Source organism: Oryza brachyantha, chromosome 5, assembly GCF_000231095.2.
Source record: "Oryza brachyantha chromosome 5, ObraRS2, whole genome shotgun sequence".
NCBI classification, from domain to species: domain Eukaryota; kingdom Viridiplantae; phylum Streptophyta; class Magnoliopsida; order Poales; family Poaceae; genus Oryza; species Oryza brachyantha.
In genome coordinates this window covers 520,763-540,639 of record NC_023167.2, presented here as the reverse complement: position 1 = coordinate 540,639, position 19,877 = coordinate 520,763, and the positions used below count along the sequence as shown (strand labels likewise).

Sequence of the window (19,877 nt, the reverse complement as noted above, 5' to 3'; positions counted from 1 at the left end):
ATTTCCACCATCGAAAGTACAGAAGGCGGCGAGAAAGAATCAAAGAACGATGAGATGTCATGATCAAACGCAGAAAGGATAGCCTTATCATTGCAACGCACATAGATTACAGCCTTACACCGTCCCCAGGATAGTAGTAGATGATAACAAAGTCATAACCATTGCCTCAGGCTAAGCTCTAAATTCTCATCTGAGGCTCATACTTCATACAGTAGGTAGCTGCAAGAACACAGCTATGCTCAGTTTGCACGGCCTCTGATCACGTCCAGACCAACCTCAGTTGGATCTGTCGCTTGGAGCTCCACCTGAATGCCGTCGAGCTCCCTCTTGAACCTATCCTTCGAGCTCGCGTAAATCATCTTGCTTCTCACACGCGCTGTATCAGGAGACCTTTGCATTCGCATACAGAATCAATGAGTTGGAGTTTCTATATTCAGGTGACGAACGCTAGAGAAGTTGATAAGAGAAGCGCAGAAGTATTACCATGCAATGAAGAATATCTTGCTCTTCTGGCAGTTCTCCTCGGTCACGAAATCGTAGTCAAATATTGCGTATCTGCATTCATTGGCAGGGAGGCTAGCAGCAAAATCGTCATAGTTCAGTATAGGCTCGCCAACCTTCTCCACAACGACCATCTTCTTCTTCTCATCTATCTTGTAAATGATGAATCGGTAGGTCCTCTTCGCCTTCAGCTCCAGGAACCTGAGCTTGCACTCATCATCCACAGCCATTCCAGATGCTGCATTCGCCTACAGGTAACAAGGATGATCGTTAAGCTAAGTAAATTCACCATTTCTCATATAGAACACTAATCCTGGTATTAAGGATTATATGGCTGCTACATTTGTAGAAGTGCATGCTGCAAGAGCAACTAATTAAAACAGGGGATGATGCAGAAAAGAATAGCTGGATTTGGCCAGGTCTATTTATAGTAAGATTGGGTGGAATTGGTTGGCTGAAATGTTCAATCTGCATTAAAACACAATTCATTGCAAATGCCTGGCAGGACAAAGGCTGTCTAACAAATTGAATTCCATGATAGGATCTACTCTGTCAATCGCAAGCTCGGCTGGCAGGATGTCCACATATCACAGCCTAATAAGCAAGTCCACATCAGATAATGATAATGCTTATGGTGAACAAAGGGCTGATAAAGTGACCAAGGACCAGACATCATCAGAGCAAATCTTGCATAGATAAGTAACTAAGAAAATACGATGATTGGTCATGCGTATTTCCTTTCACGCAATCTTGTCATCAGTAAACTAGGCCTTTTTTAGGTATGTAATATGAGGCGGAGATCAATACCGGCACGCAATTCATAGATAAATCAACAAGAGATCCTGATTCTCACTTGCAGTCTTTCTATACCTGATTGCAAGAGCAATGCTGTGAACAATGAACCACATGATCCACCAAATAAATCCAATAAGCTTTACAAGAATGTTAGGTGCCCTGACACCTAAGGGTTTCCTGAAGAAGCAATGGGAGCCACAGGCCAGGCAGTCGCCAACCGCCGCCGCCCCCAATATACAAAATCTTCGAGGGGCCGGCTAAAGGTTAGGCTCAGCTCAGCAGCAGCTCAGGGTGGATTTAATCCAAAAGTATATACTACCCCTCAAAAAAGAAAACTATAGATGTACGGATGATGAACCATACCAGACGAATCCATGGCAAAACTGAAGGCATCTGCTTACTACTCCACATGTTCATTGTAAATTAGCGCATTTGGAACAGATCTTAGTTGCTAGGGCAAAATTGCCAACACTCTAGCCAAAACTAGCACCGAGCAAACTAACCAGGCCGTGAAGTCGTAAAAGTTTCCTTTTTTTTTTTAATGCCAAGAGCACAAGATGGTTTCACCAACGAACACACTAAGATCTACGACATCTGACAAACAGATTAAGAATCTAAACACAGAAACTACTGTGCGAAATCAATCAAGAACCAGAGCGGCAGGCAAACAGTGGGTACGCATCATAAGGAGATGGGATGAGGTCGGCGGTTATACCATTGCGGCGGCGTCGGCGGATTCAGCGGCGAGGAGGAAGTATCAAAAAGTGAGCAAGCGCTTCGCGTTGGCTGATCCCTCCTCTCGAGAGAGAGAGCCGTCGAGCTCTGTGGCTGGCTGCGCGGTGGCGTTGGGAGGAGGTGGTATTTGTGTGGGGGAGTCGCGTGGAATGGACGCTCGATTGCTCGCCGCATCTCTCCCTCCCCGTCCCCGCTTTTCTTTTCGGTGGCACCGACCGACCGTGGGCCCACCTGTCATCCGTTCGTGGGCCCCGCCACTTCTTCCACCATGGCCCATTGGCCGGACTCGGACCGCCCCTTCCTATCCTGGGCCTCCCATTGGTCTGGCCCATGTTCATCATGCATGAGTATGACACGGAGTATCAATTATCAAAATTCCAGGGTGCAAGTACAAATTACTTGCTGGACTACACTGTGTAAAGTTCAAACTACTGCCTCTCTTTTCTGGGTCCAGTGCTGGATCATTCGTTTTATTTGAAAAATACTATAAAAATATTAAAAGAATTAGTCACTATTTATGTTTTTTTATCATTTAATAATAATAAATATATTAATAAAAATATTAAATAAGACGAAGAGTTAAACACGATATTAAAAAAAATGAGTAGTTTACCAATGCAATTTAGATAGCATTGCCAATATTTATGTACAGATTTACAGACGTGTAGTAATCCCTGTGCTTCTGCATGGTAGTACGAGCAGCTCTGGCTTATTCTAATTTGTCGCCATTATATTTGCTTAATTTACTCACTAATTAAACGTGCACTTAGTAGTGTAGGAGTAGTAACTAATTGATCACCATTGTCATCATCCTAGGCAGGAGATACTCGTACAACTAATCCCCAATCTCATGGCTCCACCATGTCCTTGCTGTCGTTGCCGAGCTCGCCGCCGCCGTCGTGGCCGTGGCCGTGGCCGTCGACGACGACGACGACGGACACCGGCACCTCGTCCGCGTTGCTCATGTCGTGCTGCTGAACCACCAGCACCGACGACGTCACCCCTTGCCCCGCCGACGCCAGCGCGTCGCCGATGGGACCCAGCTCCGGGTGCTCCGCCGCCCGGACGGCCAGCTCCGCCACCATCGCCGACGGCAGCCGCCCCTTGCCGACCACCACTAGGCCGTACTCCCGGCTCTTGCCGATCGACACCACCTCCTCGACCACGTTGCCGGCCACCACCCGTTCCTCGTACCGCACCATGGGGCCCATCCTCTGCCGGAACTCCGCCACCGCCGCCTCGTCCAGCTCCTGCACACCGCCGTGTAGTCACAAGTCAGTAACTTAATTAGCCTCGCCATTGATCGCGGATGTGTGTACCTTCTCCTTGTGGGTGTCGACGATGGCCGTCGAGAAGGTGTAGCTCTTGTCGGCGTTCTTGGTGTTCGACGGCTGCAGCGTGACCTCGGCGTGCTCCTCGCTGCCTGCCTTGCCGTCGACAAACCGCATGACGGTGACCTGCACGCCGGGGTGTTCGGCCATCCTCTCGGCGAGCTCCAGGGCCTCGCGGTCGTCGGGCCCGCCGAAGAAGACGACGCAGACGCCGTGCGCCACCTGCTCCGAGCTGACCTGCTCGCCGCCGCCGAAGCCGCGGTCGACGAGGACGGCGACCGAGCAGGGCGCCTCGCGGAGGATCCTCCGGTTGACGGCGCGCCACTCGGGGCCAAGGTCCTCGCCGCCGTAGCCCGGGTGGCGCTTGTGGAAGGGCAGAACGATGAGGGAGACGCGCTTGTCCTCGGCGACGGCGGCGACGTCGTCGTGCATGGTGTGGAGCGCGGAGACGGCGGTCATGGAGCGGACGTGGACGTGGCCGAGCTGCGCGTAGGTGTCGAAGGCGACGTCGACCTGGTCATGGGGGACGCCACCGCCACCGCCACCCCCGCCGCCGCCGCCGCGGAGCGGGCGGAGGAACGGCATGCCGTTGCGGCGCGCGGCGCGGACCATGAGGATGGAGGAGGTGCGCTCGGTGAGCTCCACCATGCGGAGGATGTAGAGCTTGACGAGGCGGCGCGGCTGGGTGTGGCCGCGGATGGTCTCGACGAGGTTGATCACCGCCGGCACGTCGTGGCCGCCGTGGATGCAGGCCAGCACGCGCAGCTCCTTGGCGCCGGCGGTGGCCGCCGTTGCCGCAGACGGAGAGGACGGCGCGGAGGGCCCGTGCAGCTTGCGGTGGTGCAGCCGTCGGCCGGCGCGCCGCGCCGGCTTGTAGATGGCCATGACGGTGGGCGTGGTGATGAAGGTGGTGACCAGCGCCATGAGCACGAGGATCGCAAACGTCTCCTCGTCGAGCACCTGTTGCACCAGCCAACACCCAGCATTTTGGAGTCCATTTCGTGCAAAATCCATGCAAAATTCGAATGCAATTTGCCATTCCCATCCATGCGTTCGATTTGGATGTATCCAAAACCAGGATGCGTGGCGTGGACCGGTTCGGTGCATGACCGACAGATGGACGGCTAAAGGAGGCCCACCTGTCAGCGACTGCACGCCGCTCATCTTCAACCTCTGGAGGACAGGTGCAGTCCAAAGGCAAGAGGAGAGTGCCTATGCTATGTACATTGGAACTATGATCTATGGATGGCAAGCATGTGTATGCAACATTGAACTTTGAACTCTGGTCAGTGTTCTCACTTCCCTATGTGCAATAAGAACAGAAGAGAAGATTCATGTGCAAACTACTTTTGTTGCTTGGATCTGTGACATTGACAGTCCAAAATCAAGAAGACATCTACTGCTCAAACGCATGAGGCATGAGAAAAAGAAAAGAGAGCGTAGAACAGCAACAAGAGCCGCATGGAACAGGTGACCTCTGCTTTTGTCATCACAATAGCCTTTCTTTTGGCTCCATGCCATCCTCTTATTGCAGGGCAACTCAACAAAAAACACAGTTCTCCTCCATTTTTAACCTTTGACTTTACCATTAATCTTACCAAAATATCTATATAAACATGCAACCATGTAATCAAGCTTAATTAAAAAAAATACAACCCGCTCCTGCTTAGCCTTATAATCAAAATTTAGAATTTCAATCCTAAATAGTTGACTTTAGAGCTTTTTTATATATATTTTTCAGATTTATCTTTTAGATTACTAAGAATATATATATATATATTTATAAGTTTTATTTCTAAATTATTTTTCACTTATATACAAATATAATGTTTGACTTTATCAAAAAAACCAAACAATCACCCCCTAATTTCATATTTTTCGATAAGATAAAATACTACACACCCCCCAAGAGAAAATCAACAAAAAGAATCCCAAAAATGATATAATTCAACAAAAAATACGTCAAAAAAATGAGCAAACAAAAATACGTGCGTACTGAGAAAAAAAAAAGACTAGAAGGATGTATGGAGTAGAAGAAGCGGAGAGGAAGAGGTAAACCTTGCGCTCCCTGCCAATGTTGAGGACGATGAGCTCGACGAGGCCCTTGGTGTTCATCACCACGCCGAGCACCACCGCCTCTCGCGCTGACATGCCGCACGCCATGGCCACCCCGAAGGTCCCCGCGATCTTGCCGGCGCAGGCGGTGCCGATGACGAGCGCCAGCATCCCCCACGCGCCGCCGCCGCGGATGGTGGCCACGTCCGTCTTCAGCCCGCTCGACGCGAAGTAGAGCGGCAGCAGCAGCTCCGACACCAGGTCCTCCACCCGCTCCGTCACCCGCCCGGCGAACTCGCCGTCCTTGGGCACCGTCAGCCCGAACACGAACGCGCCGAAGATTGCGTGGATGCCGATCATGTCGGTGGCCAGGCCCGACACCAGCACGCCCGCCAGGGTCACCGCCACCCACACCTCGCCGCCGCCCTGCCCGTCCGACCGCCGCGCCACCCACGCCATCGCCGGCTTGACGGCCAGCATCCAGACGGCGACGAACGCGGCGCCCGACAGGAGCACCCAGAGGGAGACGATGGGGCTCCGGTGGTCGCCGCTGCCGGAGATGGCGACGGCCAGCGCGAGCAGCACCCACGCCGCCACGTCGTTGAACGCCGCGGCCGCCAGAGCCGTCTCCCCGATGGGCGTGGTGAGCAGCTTGAGCTCGGCGAGGATGCGCGCGAGGACGGGGAAGGCGGTGATGGAGAGCGCGACGCCCATGAAGACAAGGAAGGGCGCGTAGCCGGCCTGCGCGGCGCCGGGTAGCTGGCGGCGGAGGACGAAGGCGACGCCGACGCCACAGGCGAAGGGGAGCGAGATGCCGGCGGCGGCGATGGCGAAGGCTTGGCGGCCGCTGCGCCTGACGGAGCGGAGGTCGAGCTCGAGGCCGACGAGGAAGAGGAAGAAGAGGAGGCCGAGGCTGGCGACGGACTCGAGCACGGGCGCGCTCCAGGGCGGGAAGAGCGCGCGCAGGTAGGACTTGTTGCGGCCGAGCGCGGAAGGGCCGAGGAGGATGCCGGCGACGATCTCGGCGATGACCTTGGGCTGGCGGAGCGGGCGGAGCATGAGGGCGAGGAGGCGGCTGAGGAGGAGGATGAGGAGCGCCTGGAGGATGAGGAGCGGGAAGGCGAAGTGGAGCGGGTCGTCGCCCTGCCACACGCCGTTGGACGACGTCTTCACCTTGGCCATCTCCGCCTCCGTCACCGCCGACATCGTGCTCGCTCCCCTGACCCGACCAGCGGCGATGGAGCTCGGCTTCGTGTCGTGTCGTCGTCGAGCTCGAAGAAGAGTAAGGGGAAGCTTTGAGAAAAAAAAAAGGGAAAGAGGAAGCGAGCGCGCGGGACGGGGGTCTCGTGTGCATGTGACGGCGACGGATGGCTCCCACCCTGGGCCATATATGTAAGCAATTTTTATGTATATTTTTTATTTAATCTACGTGATTATTCGAAATTAAACTTTGATGTTTGATTTTTTTTTATGTTGGACCATTTATCTTGTTCAAAAATTTAGTATAAATATAAAAATTGATAAGTCATGTTTAAAATTCTTTTGATAGTAAAGTAAGTCACAAGCAAAATAAACGATATTTTCATAATTTTTAAATAAGATAAATGGTCAAATATTACAGGAAAAAATCAAACATCTTATGATACGAAAGGAGTATTTAATATAGTTGACTTGAGATCTATCTTTATGGTTTGTCTTATTTAAAAATTTACTAATTACTAATTATTTTTATGATTTATTTTATCATTGGTATTTTAACATATTTATAATTTTATACAAGCCTTTAGACCATAGATGTAAGTAGGGTGTATAATTTATTAAGCTCGCAACACCTACAAGATCAAAATAAAGAGCAATTTTACGGTCCAACAAAAATTAATAAAAAATATTTCAAGATACCGATACCTCGTGGTACCAAACCGTTTTTGATTGTTGGATCTAAGAGCGCACTTACTATTCAGCTAGATCCAATAGTAAAAAATGGTTTGGTACCTCGAGATACTTTTTATTAGACCGGAGCGAATCTTCAAAATGAATAACTTAATTCTAGATAACCAACGATCACACCGATCGGAATATTTCTTTTCTCTGGTACGATTCATCTTTTCTTCTTTCCTTTTCTTTTAAAAGCTAAAATCCCTAGCTATAAACATGTGTCAACACCTGGGGATTGCTCGCCTGACTAAAATCTTCCCAAATTTGAGTGACTAATAATACCATTGGAGTACCATATGCGAGTAAAATTTATAAACTTGACCACTACTAAGCTAGCTATGGTTAGAGACTTAGAGTCAGCTGCAAATTGAAGAGTCAGTGAGGCACGTGTGAAGCAAGCAACATATTGGTTGGCTTAGAGCATCCATGGTGTTTCTATGTTACGAGTAGTCTTAGTTTATCATACATGAGATTCTGTTCTAACTCGGCAGATGGTATGTCCTTACGAGGATGTGCGTGTCTCGCATAGGGTACATCGACCTCACATGCAATGTATCGTACCATCCACCCCACGCGTATGACTTTGTTCTAGTTTCATCTTCACTAAGCTTACCTTTTTGTTGTTGTTGCTGCTATAAAGCTTGCCTGATATGCACCGTTGTAGATAAGAGGGAGCTCGTGCAACTAGATCTGACAAGCCCGTGAGAGGAGGAGGGACAACAACGACTGTTGTTCTAGAGCAATACCAATATCTACATATCACACGTGGCAACCGCGATAGCTGGTGGAGAAGAAGAGAATGAGAGGGGTGTGACGACAAGTTCTCTTGAGCCTTGAGCCCCATTGAGCTCTTCCCGTATGCCTGAGCCTTGAGCATTGCCCCATGAAGCTCTTTTCTTATGTCTTAGTCTTTACATCACCAAACTGTGCTCCTCCATGCCCCACCCTTGACGTTGCAATATCAAGCCACTCCCCCAGCTACAATGACTCATGATACATAAGTGTGGGGGGAAAGAGAGCATCATGTCTTCCAATGATGAGGGGGGTACGATGGCGACAGAGCTCGAGGATGTAAGAGAGACGATAATGTAGGTTATAGGAGGAAGATACAAAGGTGAAGATTGGAGAGGGAAGAGGGTGTGACGGAGGCAGGAGCCCAAAGGGGGCAGGCACTATGAAAATTGAAGGATGGCTGCAGGGTATGGAGTGAACAACAGATGACTGACTGAGGTGGTGTTTGAGATGGTTGATATGGAAGGATTATCTGATTTTTTGATGACTATTCGAGAATATAAATGACTGAATTAAGTACTTTAAAAATAAGGAATTTTATATGAAACGTGATGTTCAGGGGCTTGAAAAACATGCTCATAAAATTCAATAATGCCTTAATGAGATAAGAACACTGGCTAAGAAATCGGATGGGGATATTTACCAATTTGGGGTGATTATGATTAGTTTTTTATGTTTGAGTTGCAGATATAAAATCTTGGACATATGTAGCCCATCTTTACGCTTCTTCTCATGTTTGTAAACTAAAATTTAAATTTTTAACATTAAATTTAGGGTAGATTTTGATATTTTTTATCCTGATTTATTTTCCAGTTTATCTTTTAGATCACTTAGAACAGACATATAAAAGTTTTTAGCCATAGATTATTTTTCATTTTAATATGTCATTTGATTTTTTCACGAAAAACTCACACAATCAACCCACGTAAATTCGGGAAAGATAATAAGACTGAAATAATAATAATAAAAAAAAGGAGTGTCAAGTTCTGAAAGGCAAAACACCATTAAATGGTGACTTGTACTGTAGAGCTAGCATCTTCTCTCTGCCTAGTTTCAAAAACTTTTTTAAAAAACAACGGATATTTGGATATCTAAATAAAGCATTAAACATATATGAACGTTAAAACTAATTACACAGTTATAGGGAAAATAGTGAGACGAATCTTTTAAGCCTAATTAGGATGTGATTAGCCATAAGTGCTACTGTAACTATATGTGCTAATAACGGATTAATTAGACTCAAAAGATTCGTCTCGCGGTTTCCAGGCGAAATTTGAAATTTGTTTTATAACTAGACTACGTTTAATACTTTAAATATATATCAAAAATTCGATGGGATGATTTTCAAAAAGTTTTCACAAACTGAACAGGACAACACGGGTGGTCTGCACTACACTTTTCACAAGGCACTAGCTACTGTAGTGCTGTACTGCTCCAGCACTGTGTGCATGCTTCTCCAACCTTCGGATTGATCACAAACTGCGTACTATATATCCAGGTGCTTAATTAGCTTAACCACGAGGGTCAAACACAAGCAAATTAAGTTAGCAATAGTGAAAGTGAAACACGTATGACATCATCCACACCTTCCGTATGGGTGGTGTTAGCCCATATATTTGCTTTATAGAAAAGGAGAAAAATAAAATGCACATGTAAAATAGAATTAAGTTGTTGACAAATTAAGCATTGGACAAGTAATTAGTACAAGCAACCTCAAAGATTCTAAATGGTTAACCACGCGAATTTGAAGATTAATTATACAGTTTGAAATTAGCTGAGGATGCGACATCTGTACTGTTAGTCCATGATGGAGTACGACTTTGCATGCATCCCATGTTATTTATCGTGTTATTCTGCTGCGTCAACCAAAGGTGTTACTGGTTATCAATTCTTAATCCACGATCGAATTCGAGAAGCCTCTGTCCACTTCCAATCTATTAGGGATGGTTTACATGGTGCTAAATTTTTAGCCACATATCATATTGGAGGCTTAAATACTAATTTGAAGTATTAAATATAGATTAATAAAAAAACTAATTTTATAAATGAGTGGTAATTCACGAGACAAATTTTTTAAGCCTAATTAATCCATAATTAGAGTATGTTTACTGTAGCATCACATAGATTAATCATGGATTAATTAGGTTTATTAGATTCTTTTCGCGAATTAGTCCAAAATTATGGATGAATTTTATTAATAGTCAATGTTTATTATTTATAATAAGTGTCCAAACATCCAATAGGATAAAGGGCTAAAGTTTAGTCTCTTATCCCAAACACCGCCTTAGTGTGCTACTCGTTCCAGTTTTATAATTCTGCTTGTTTTTTATATGGATTTGTCAAACTTTTAAAACTTTACCTATTAATAATTTTTAAAATATTTAGTTTAAAAACACTATACAATCCGTATAGACGAGTCTTAACAAACTTTAATAAAAACAAAATATTTATGTATTTTCTATATATATTTAATAGAAAATTATAATAAAAATAAATTTAGAAGATCGTCTCGTACCTAAAACCATAAGAGTTACGAAAGTGCAGGGATATGCATATCAACTTTCAACGAATACTCCTGCCATGATTGCATCACATAAAGCGTCCAACCATTCACCAAAAGCAACGTGACATGGCTCTTTTCCACAGTAAACTTCATACCATCTACTGTATTAATTACTTCCTCTGGTGTTAATGTTTGTGTCGTTGTTTTATTGTCCACGACTATTTATTTTATTTTAAAAAATCTAAGTATGTAAGAAATATAAGTTATATTTAAAGTGTTTGTAATAATAAACAATTAAAAAAATAATAATCACGTAATTATTTTTAAAGAAGACAAGGGATCAAAACATCTGCTAAAAGTCATCCGCGTTATATATTAAATACCGAAGAGAGCGCACACCATCATTCTAATCGACTACGTCATCACACAGCAAGCACTAGCATAATGCATGAAGTATCTTGATATATGAAACACTTGTCAACCTTTCAATGTCGTCGTGCCTTGGAAGCTAATTAATTACTCACTCTAGCTAATTACTGTCTCCGTCTCATAATAATTTTATTTTTCGTTTTTTCATGTTCAATGTTTGACCATTTGTCATATTTGAAATTTTTTTACGATTAATATATATTTTTATTATTACTAGATGATAAAATATAAATAATACTTTATACGTGACTAATTTTTTAAGTTTTTTTAATAAATTTTTCAAATAAAACGAATGGTCAAACGTTAGACCCGAAAAAACAAAAATAAGATTATTATAGGACGGAGCAGTAAAAAAAAAGTTTTACTACTGGCTAGCTGCTAGCATCAGCATCTTCTGCCTTGTAGAAGCAATCAAGCGCCGACCGACCGTGACCGTCCATTCTAAACTAACAGCAGCTCCATCGTTCATGTACTTTCGTCCTATAGTCACGGCCAAAATTTAAATTTAAAATAAATTTTGAAGTTAATTTTAGAAGTTATTTTATCATATTTTACTATCTAATATTCCGTCCATTCCAAAATAATTTCTAGAGTTAGGCTCAAAAAGTAAGAAAATGGGTAAGAATGATTGGGAAATGGTGTGTGATTGGGTGAGAAGAGAATGTATGTGAAAAATTTAAATGGAGAATTATTGTGATTGGTTGAGATGAGAAGATATTTGTATAAATAGCTTTATTTTGAAACTAAGTATGTGTGGCAGAAATAACTTTATTTTGGGACGGAGTGACTATTTAATCTTTAAATCACTAATGTTATATTAGTCGAGGGGTGTCACCCAACTACATTATTTTTAAACTTAGATTTTTCTGGTGTCAATGTATCCACAAGATTGCAGCAAGACACGTGAATTTTTAATATACATTCAGTCTCGTGACAATTGGGTAACAGCACATCTCATATTATTTTGATGTATTTGGTGAGAACAACATAGAGTACACGTCGAGGGCAATCTACTATTATAGCATATCCAACTACAAATGCTATAACTTAGGTTGTAGGATCGAAATCGGTGGTTAGCAACGAGACGACTCTTTAAATCTTGGCTTAACGTGGCGTGTGTTTGTTTTGAGATTCGATATCCTCCCCTAATAGGAGGCTTTCAAGTTTATTGACATGTGCCCTTGCTCCTAAGTAGAACCAACAGAAGTCTTTAAACACCACGGTTATAATCAACAGATCGACTTATGAACACAGGGACATGTTAGCATATTATCCGTAATACTTCAAATCTTCAAACTATATATATAATCTGTTCATTAACAACTATAATTTCGTGAACTAGTTAGCTTCGTAAAGAGATGAAACAGTTTTTAGCACACGGTGGACATTCACCCGTGTGCTTGCAAGCTATATAAATAGTCGTCAAAAATATGAAAAAAATTAACAAGATAGATTAATATGAGTTATATCACTCCACAAATATGTAAGTTTAAATTTCTACAAGTTATAGAAAAAAAATACAAAACTAAAACTAAGGATACACATATTTATAATTGTTTTTATTATTTTTGCTACAACTTGTAGAAGTTAAATTTAACCTTGCATGTTTATGGAGTAATATAACTTATATTTATCTATGTTATTAAAATTTTTCATATTTTTTATGACTATTTAGATGATATACAAATAGCGGGTGGACATCCACCCTGTACTGAAAAAAACTGCTACTTGTGTTGGTCGAAGTACACAGTTGATGCATGTGGCATTGAACAACTTTATGAAGCTACGTAGCACGAGATCGAGATGATGAGATGCCACGGAAAGGTGATGAGCATAAGTTGAGTACGTAGCAGTAAAGCAAAATCTGTATATACCTACGTGCTTATATATGTGGATCAATTAATCAGCTTTGATCGATCCATGGAATCAAATCAACGTGCATATATATCTTTTCTAAACTAATCAACACATATATATTTATGATCGTCTTAATATGCACATTAATTAATTATTTCAGTAAAAGAGCATGTAGCATAAACTAAGTAGCACGTAAGTTTCTGGATTTAAATCTCCGTGAGAGCATAAATATTAATTAATATTACTGGGGTTGCAACAGGGATCTCGATCGGTCGAACTCAATATGATGCATGTGATCATTCACGGGATCGGCCAAAAACTGAACGACGTTGCCTAGACTCCAACCATCTTATAATTAGAGTCCATGAAACTCAACTGATTAATTAGTTGTTCGTCTTCCACGCAAATGCTTTTCGATCGCATGATTCCATCCATCTCCTACAAGACCATGCACGCTGGATATCATATCTAAATTCTAATGCATTACAAATTGATGCGTACCAAGCTGATAAAAATAACAGTAAAGTTCGCAAAACTACGAATACTTTAATCAAACTATTAAAAAAATATAGATTTAATTTGTTATATCATAAAACTACATCTTAAAAATAAATTTAGAAAAAAAGTCTATTTTACTCCCCTAAACTATTTTATTTTATTTTATTTTATTAGAGCAATTCGCCTCTAAACTATCTTTTGACTCATTTTACACCAGAAGTATTAAAAATGAATCATGTTACTCTCTACCGCTACTTCTATCATTTTTTCTATCTCCATACTAGTCATATTATTCGTATATATATAACATAACACATCCACTCGTAGTTGATAAATGGAATTGAGCATGCAGCATGCTGGCACTGCCCAGCAGTACACTTCCTCTCCTTTCCCAACTTTTAACTAGACTCCTTATTTTTTTTCGCTTGTATTTATGCTAAGAAGGTATATGAAAGTTTTATTTATATGTTGGTTTTTATTCACCAATAAGCCGAGGGACCTTTTTGTGCCGGTTTTGACAGTTCAGGGACCGGTCGTATCTGGTTTACGGTATAAGGACGAAAAACAGACTGGACGATAAGTTGAGGGACCTCAAGTGGACTTATTCCTTTTTGGGGAGGGGGGGGGGCTAGAACGGGATTGGGCTGAGGTGTTATATGGACCGCAAAGGGACTGTGCACCACACGTGAGGCCCATTTTAGTTTGGCCCAAAAAGCTAGCTCGTCTGCTCCTTGGCTAATGGTATCTTGGCACGTATAATTCTCAATACAAATATCACAACAACATTATTGTTGCAGCAAAGGATCAGCACGCTAGATTTATTACTAGTTTAAGAAAAACAAGGACAATATACTAATCACATGAATTAAGGTCCATTTCGTCATTAAGGACTAGGAGACCATATAGGCTAACGACACTAATCATATGTACGTTCCCGACTTTGTCTAGGATAATCCCAATGATAAAAAAACAAACTCCAGCCCAAATTTAAGGATGATGCACGCGTCCAAATACCAATCATCGATGCAACTTGGCCAAATTGTGTTTTGTCTAGACAACAGGTGATGATGATGCAGTTATTGCAGATAAATGCAGTTTCAAGCATCTATGTTTACTCTCATCAGTCATCTCATCCATGATATTGAACACAATAATATTGATATGACTAAACCTGGTCTTCAATCTGATTTTTGAACAGTAACCCTGACAAACGAAGTGGCACCCGTTCTCACCGGACACGATCTGAATAAATGAATAATCCAGAGGTTTCATGCGAGCCAATTATTCATCAGGTGTTTGGTCTGGAAGCAATGTACACGGACACATAGTGGCCACTAGAGAATTCCATCGAGTATATTTACAACCTGGTACACATGCTTTTGCATTAACAAAGTAGGGTTCTAAGCTAACCATGATGCTACCATGAATGCTTACAAGAAAGTACAAACCCCACATCAGGGAACAAGCTTAATATACCCACTCAAGAAATGGCAATCACACAGGAAGGAAGGTAGGAAGGAGGCAGGAAAGCAGAGGCAGGTGAGGCACATCTTGCACTACTTTACAACAAGCTCATGTATCTGTGTCAGCATCCAGTAATCCTCTACCCAAAATAAAGCACAATAATTGAAGCTCCGATTTGCTCCTCCCACCAAACATGCACTTTTCCACCCTTCCCTTCTCTCTTCATAGCAGCATGTGAGCAACGCCAAAATGGATGGGAATTGGGAGATGGCGATGCACTGATTCTCATTTTTTTTACTGTCAGAAACAATTTACAACAGTGTCCAGAGTGTGGAACTCTGGAACTGGGTATGTCATCTGCTCCTATGCTATAAATATATTGACAGCTATTTCTGAAGATGACACACAGACGACCTAGATAGAGATGACTCTTCCATCACAACTGAACACGATGAGTTGGTCAAAAACCCGTATCATCCTTCAATGACATGATGACATGAACAGAAGCTGCAATTGCAGGCAGTGATACCAGCCAGCTTGGCCAACAAGTTTATCACCGACACTGACAAACCTGAAATAGTCCTACTCTGAGCTTTCGACTGGTAATTAACCAGGACAGTTTGGATACTGACGGTATCAGTCGTCTTTGAGCTTTGGATTGATGGAGATAGAAACCAAGCCTCAGTTGAAACAGCCCAGCAGTGTTTTCCTTACCCTATCAACAACACGGTTCCTATTGACCAGGCTGTTTGCCAACGGGAACTCATTGCTATCATCCAGGAGGAATCTGTAGACCTCCCATTGACGCTCCGATGCTGTCTGCCTCCCGATTTCAGCCTGAAATGCATAAACAAGAGAGTTAACACAAACGCCTTTTGAACCTTCTCTGAATAATTTATGGGGGTCATCTTTTCGATTGTTGGAGGAAAAAGCCAAACGGTATATTTGTAAACGAAAAATAATTTCTGAATAACACTTTTATATACATATTCTTAACGATCTAAAAGGCAAAGCTGAAAAATAAAGTACGGTGGAAAAAAAACCTCAAAATCAACTTCAAATTTAAGGTTGAAAATTTAAATTTTAGCTTATAAACATAAACAAAAGTGAACGGATAGGGGGAGGGGGGTGAGGGGGGGGGGGGTGTTACTCTTACAGAGAAAATGCAGATCCCAAGCGCTTTCAGAGCAAATGTAGCATCATAGAATACACGTGGCCGTCCCTTCCCAGATAGCTCAACAGGGTTGGCAACAAGGAGTTCTACGTCGGGACCACGGTTGACAATCATCACCCTGAGAGGATGGAGCATTTCTGACCTCAGGCGTGAGCTGAGACCATCCTGTTTCTCAGGATCAATAACCTTCTTTCCATCTGCTTGCTTGATAAAAAGATCCACCTCTCGAAAACCTTTCTTGTCTGACCAGAACCGGCCATATGTTACCTGAAAAAGTACCAATGGCACATGTGAATTATATACTAGTGACAAGTGCAATGAAACAAGTACTGTTCCTTGTAAGCCATTAATGTATGCACCCTTTGTATGCTTAGATAACAGATAAGAAATCATTATGCGGCTGTTGATGGCTATAAACTTTCTCAACAAGGTGGACAAAAATTGTTTATTCATATCTTAGTAATTTCTAAGGTCATTTATGACAGTTCCCTTGGATGTTCAGAACATCTAAATCCCTCTGTTTTACTTTTTGCAAAATGATCTGAATGTTACAGATTAATAAGCATTCATAACATTAATTATGTACACTACAAATACAGGCATATATCTCCATGTACCTGAATGCTGCAGTCCTTCATTGTTCTCAAAATGTCATAAAGGAGACCCTTCTGATCAGCACAGTTAATTTGGAGCAGTGTGTGTGCAGGGCTCAGGAAATTGTCAAAGTTGATGGTGGCTTTCTGCACCCTCTTCATCTCTGCACTAAGAGACCTTGAACAGTTGTCTCCGTCAGCCAGTTCCATCCTGAACAGTTCCTCAGAGATTGTCGGTGGGAGAGAGGAGAATCCTTGCTGGAACCCTTCTGCTAATAGGATTTCACAGCTTATGGAAGGACCTAAGGTAGCAATCAGCATTGAACAAGTCTCCTCTTGCCTTTCCTTTGTGTGCAATAATTCCCTTCACATATAAGTATCAGCAGTCATATGAAAGAATTATTATGTGATGCATTTCATCGGCATATTGCACAAGCAGTTTGTTCAAAGTGGGCACCATAAACAGAAAGCCTGAACTTTAACAATGACAACTTACATGCCATCAGTGACAAAGAAGAGATCAATAACTCTGCCGTCTGGAGTGGTTGACACCTTCACTCTCTGGATTATAAGCTCTAGCTCCGACAATATATGTGTAACATCTGCGACTCATATGGTAATTGCAATTATATCACAGTTTGATCTACTACAAACATTATAAAATGCAAGGTAGAAACGGGTTCTCACCATGCAATAGCCCCTTCCGATCCGATGAGAAAAGCTTGAGGAGGTAGAACTGGGAGGGGCCTGGCTGGGTGATCTCAGGGTAGAAAGACATTGGGTAAGATGACGGGCACATTGACATGAGCCGGTTCTTGAGGCTCGCCCACCGGACCTTGATTGAAGATGAGCGGGGCACGACCCAGAACACGACGAAGCACCATTGCCCGTCCGTAGACACATCTGCTAAAATCCCAAAGACTAAAAATTTTAGATGTTGGGTGAAGGATTAAGAAAATTGCAGTACATAGTTTTGATGAAGAAAGTGGAACAGGCGGACCACTTGCAAGTAAGTAGTAGTACATAGTTTTGAACTAAAAAGCGTTTACTTATCATGAGTAAGTACTGGTTGCAAGTTGCAGTGGTTCGTCAGCTTATGATGCAGTACAGAATTAATGTTTAAGATGGAAAACACCAATGATTAGTAAGACCGACATGAATCCGAAACGCAGTGAGAACACAGTAACAGGGACACGAAACTAGATGGCGACTTGCCGCAAGGAAAAAAGGAAAGAAAATCCGATAACGATGAGATAAACAAAACGAAACAGCTAAAAAGTTGAAATCCTTTTTTTCCCCAGAAACACGGCAGGGCAGAACAAGAAAAAGAAAAAAAAATACAGAAATAGCAAAACCAGTCGTCAGTCCAAAATCGAAACATTAATCAAATCTAATCTAATCTCCGAACTCTCGGTCCCGATTTAGACGTTGGTGAACATATTCAGGAACCCTAAAAGAGAAAGAAGAAGAAGAAGAAGAAGAGAGGAGGAGGAGACGTCGAGTCCTCACCGCCGCGCGTGATGCGTAGGCCGAACTCGAGGATGGTGCGGCAGAGGTCGCAGCCGAGGCCCGCCTGGTCGGGGCAGTTGATGGTGATGACGGTGTCCTGCCCCTCGCCGGCGGCCAGCTGCATCACCACCGCGTCCTCAGCTCCCCCCACCGCGGCCGCCGCCGCGCCGCCGCCAAGCACCATCCCTCCTCCTCCTCCTCCTCTCGCCGCCACCTCCCCCACCCCCACCGGTGGCATACCCCGCGGAGATTCCGGATCCCTCCTCCTCCTTCTCCTCCCTAGTTTCTCGCTATAAAAATCAAAATTTGCTCCTAAAAAACAAATCTTTTTATAGGAGAAATCCGGAGAAGAGAAGGGAGGAGAAGGAGTCCAAGTGAATAATAAATCGAGGGGGAGGAGTTGTTTTTATCTGTGGACTGCAGGTGGGCCCCCGTGCTGAGTCAGCGTGGCTCATGAACGAGGGGGTGGGCCCCACCTGCCATTGACCGTTCGCCGCCGAGCGCGGGAACGAAACCGACCCTAACTACCTCTCCTCTTGTGTTTTCGGTCCCCTTCTCGTCAATCCTACCAGGAAAGTTATGAACAAGGAAAAGTTATTAAGTGCAATTCGAAACATTCACGGACCAAGGAAATTTCCCTCGTACTATATTGAATCCTCCGAGAAATTTTCAAATAAAAATTAATCCTTACGTCTCAAAATATAATTACCTCGGACTACGATTATTAGACATTGTGTATGTATATGAACATGAATAAAAAATTATGAATATAAACAGGACCCTGTCTAGATTGTTACAAATGGAGTAATTAATTTTTATCGTCTTATTTGAGGACAGGTTAGTGTGATAAAATTCTACCGATGTTACTTGGACATGCCATATGGAGTAGGACATTAAAATGGGTAGTTTCAGAAATTTAAAGAAAATAAAAGGTGAAAAAGAAAAGGGTATGTTAGGAATCTGCTCGTGTTGCTCATGTGTGTTGCGTGGGGTGCTTCGCTGTCAAGGTCACTTTGACGAATCGGAGCCACACATTCGAGTCGAAATCGATGGATCGCCACCCGACCGCAGCCCCTCTCTCTGTAGTTGATCGGCCCAGAATTACTCACCTTTCCTTTTCTATTCGGACAGCCTTGCATTTCTCCGGAAGTATCAAAACCCAAACCAGCTGCTCTCTCCAGATTTCGCATGTATGGGTATGGCAAACAGTGGGATCATTAATGCTTCTAAGTACTACTACTAAGCAGGTGTTTAATTAGTCACAATTAATACTCAAGAAGATGGCGTCTAGCCTGGGCATGCTGTACATATATGTCTTTGTTATCCTTTGTCTGACAACTTGGGAGGATAAGATAGAGATGTGTCAATGTTCAGTTTGATATTTTGTACAGGACATAAATTAGCTAGGCACCAGGAGCTGCTGGTGTGCTACCTTACCTAGCTTCAGTTAATTGATTGGATAAAGAAGGGGAAAAAAAACCATGTGTTCAGCTCAGATTTTCCTGTGGATCCAATATTGATTATATAAAATCATTCTACTGACAGTAGAGGTTACAGTGAAAGTTGTCAGGGTCGAGCTCCCAGCTATTGGTGTCTGTCATTAGGCAGTGGTGATAGATTATTTGACAGGCCGGCCGGGTGTGTCTGTCTGATGCTAATTGTCCCATTGTTTCTGACAAACTAGTCCCTGTAGAGGTATCCCCCAA

At 43.3% G+C, this 19,877-nt stretch overlaps 3 protein-coding genes across 4 annotated transcripts; all 3 read right to left on the bottom strand.

Moving 5' to 3' along the window:
* Window positions 1-58: 58 nt before the first annotated feature.
* Window positions 59-2,152, bottom strand: LOC102717707 (actin-depolymerizing factor 7). Its single transcript, XM_006653906.3, has 3 exons — window positions 2,012-2,152; window positions 484-749; window positions 59-390 (listed from the first exon to the last, which is right to left on the bottom strand). The coding sequence occupies exons 1-3, from the start codon at window positions 2,012-2,014 to the stop codon at window positions 240-242; spliced, it is 420 nt and encodes a 139-aa protein (XP_006653969.1). The 5' UTR covers window positions 2,015-2,152; the 3' UTR covers window positions 59-239.
* Window positions 2,153-2,642: 490 nt separating this feature from the next.
* On the bottom strand, window positions 2,643-6,677 carry LOC102713086 (cation/H(+) antiporter 20). The gene is made up of 3 exons (XM_040523933.1): window positions 5,421-6,677; window positions 3,351-4,322; window positions 2,643-3,281 (listed from the first exon to the last, which is right to left on the bottom strand). Exons 1-3 carry the CDS (start codon window positions 6,621-6,623, stop codon window positions 2,880-2,882), a joined length of 2,577 nt encoding a protein of 858 aa, XP_040379867.1. The 5' UTR covers window positions 6,624-6,677; the 3' UTR covers window positions 2,643-2,879.
* Window positions 6,678-14,744: 8,067 nt separating this feature from the next.
* On the bottom strand, window positions 14,745-18,509 carry LOC102712815 (ACT domain-containing protein ACR9). 2 transcript variants are annotated; one of them, XM_040524112.1, is made up of 6 exons: window positions 18,172-18,509; window positions 17,350-17,568; window positions 17,159-17,264; window positions 16,687-17,026; window positions 16,052-16,336; window positions 14,745-15,732 (listed from the first exon to the last, which is right to left on the bottom strand). In XM_040524112.1, exons 1-6 carry the CDS (start codon window positions 18,407-18,409, stop codon window positions 15,577-15,579), a joined length of 1,344 nt encoding a protein of 447 aa, XP_040380046.1. In that variant the 5' UTR covers window positions 18,410-18,509; the 3' UTR covers window positions 14,745-15,576. The 2 variants fall into 2 exon arrangements, with proteins under 2 accessions (XP_040380046.1, XP_015692450.2); XM_015836964.2 differs by having other exon boundaries at window positions 15,158-15,732; window positions 17,350-17,565; window positions 18,172-18,508.
* Between the last annotated feature and the right edge of the window lie 1,368 nt (window positions 18,510-19,877).

Bases quoted from the DNA above. Each gene is read 5' to 3' on its own strand.
- LOC102717707 (XM_006653906.3), bottom strand. The intron at 391-483 runs GTAATACTTCTG...GCGAATGCAAAG, and splicing joins AAGATATTCTTCATTGCATG to GTCTCCTGATACAGCGCGTG.
- LOC102713086 (XM_040523933.1), bottom strand. From the start codon at position 6,623: ATGTCGGCGGTGACGGAGGCGGAGATGGCCAAGGTGAAGACGTCGTCC. The intron at 4,323-5,420 runs GTTTACCTCTTC...CTGGTGCAACAG, and splicing joins ACATTGGCAGGGAGCGCAAG to GTGCTCGACGAGGAGACGTT. The intron at 3,282-3,350 runs GTACACACATCC...GGCGGTGTGCAG, and splicing joins TCGACACCCACAAGGAGAAG to GAGCTGGACGAGGCGGCGGT.
- LOC102712815 (XM_040524112.1), bottom strand. From the start codon at position 18,409: ATGCCACCGGTGGGGGTGGGGGAGGTGGCGGCGAGAGGAGGAGGAGGA. The intron at 17,265-17,349 runs GTGAGAACCCGT...TATGAGTCGCAG, and splicing joins TCGGAAGGGGCTATTGCATG to ATGTTACACATATATTGTCG. The intron at 16,337-16,686 runs GTACATGGAGAT...GTACTTTTTCAG, and splicing joins TGAAGGACTGCAGCATTCAG to GTAACATATGGCCGGTTCTG.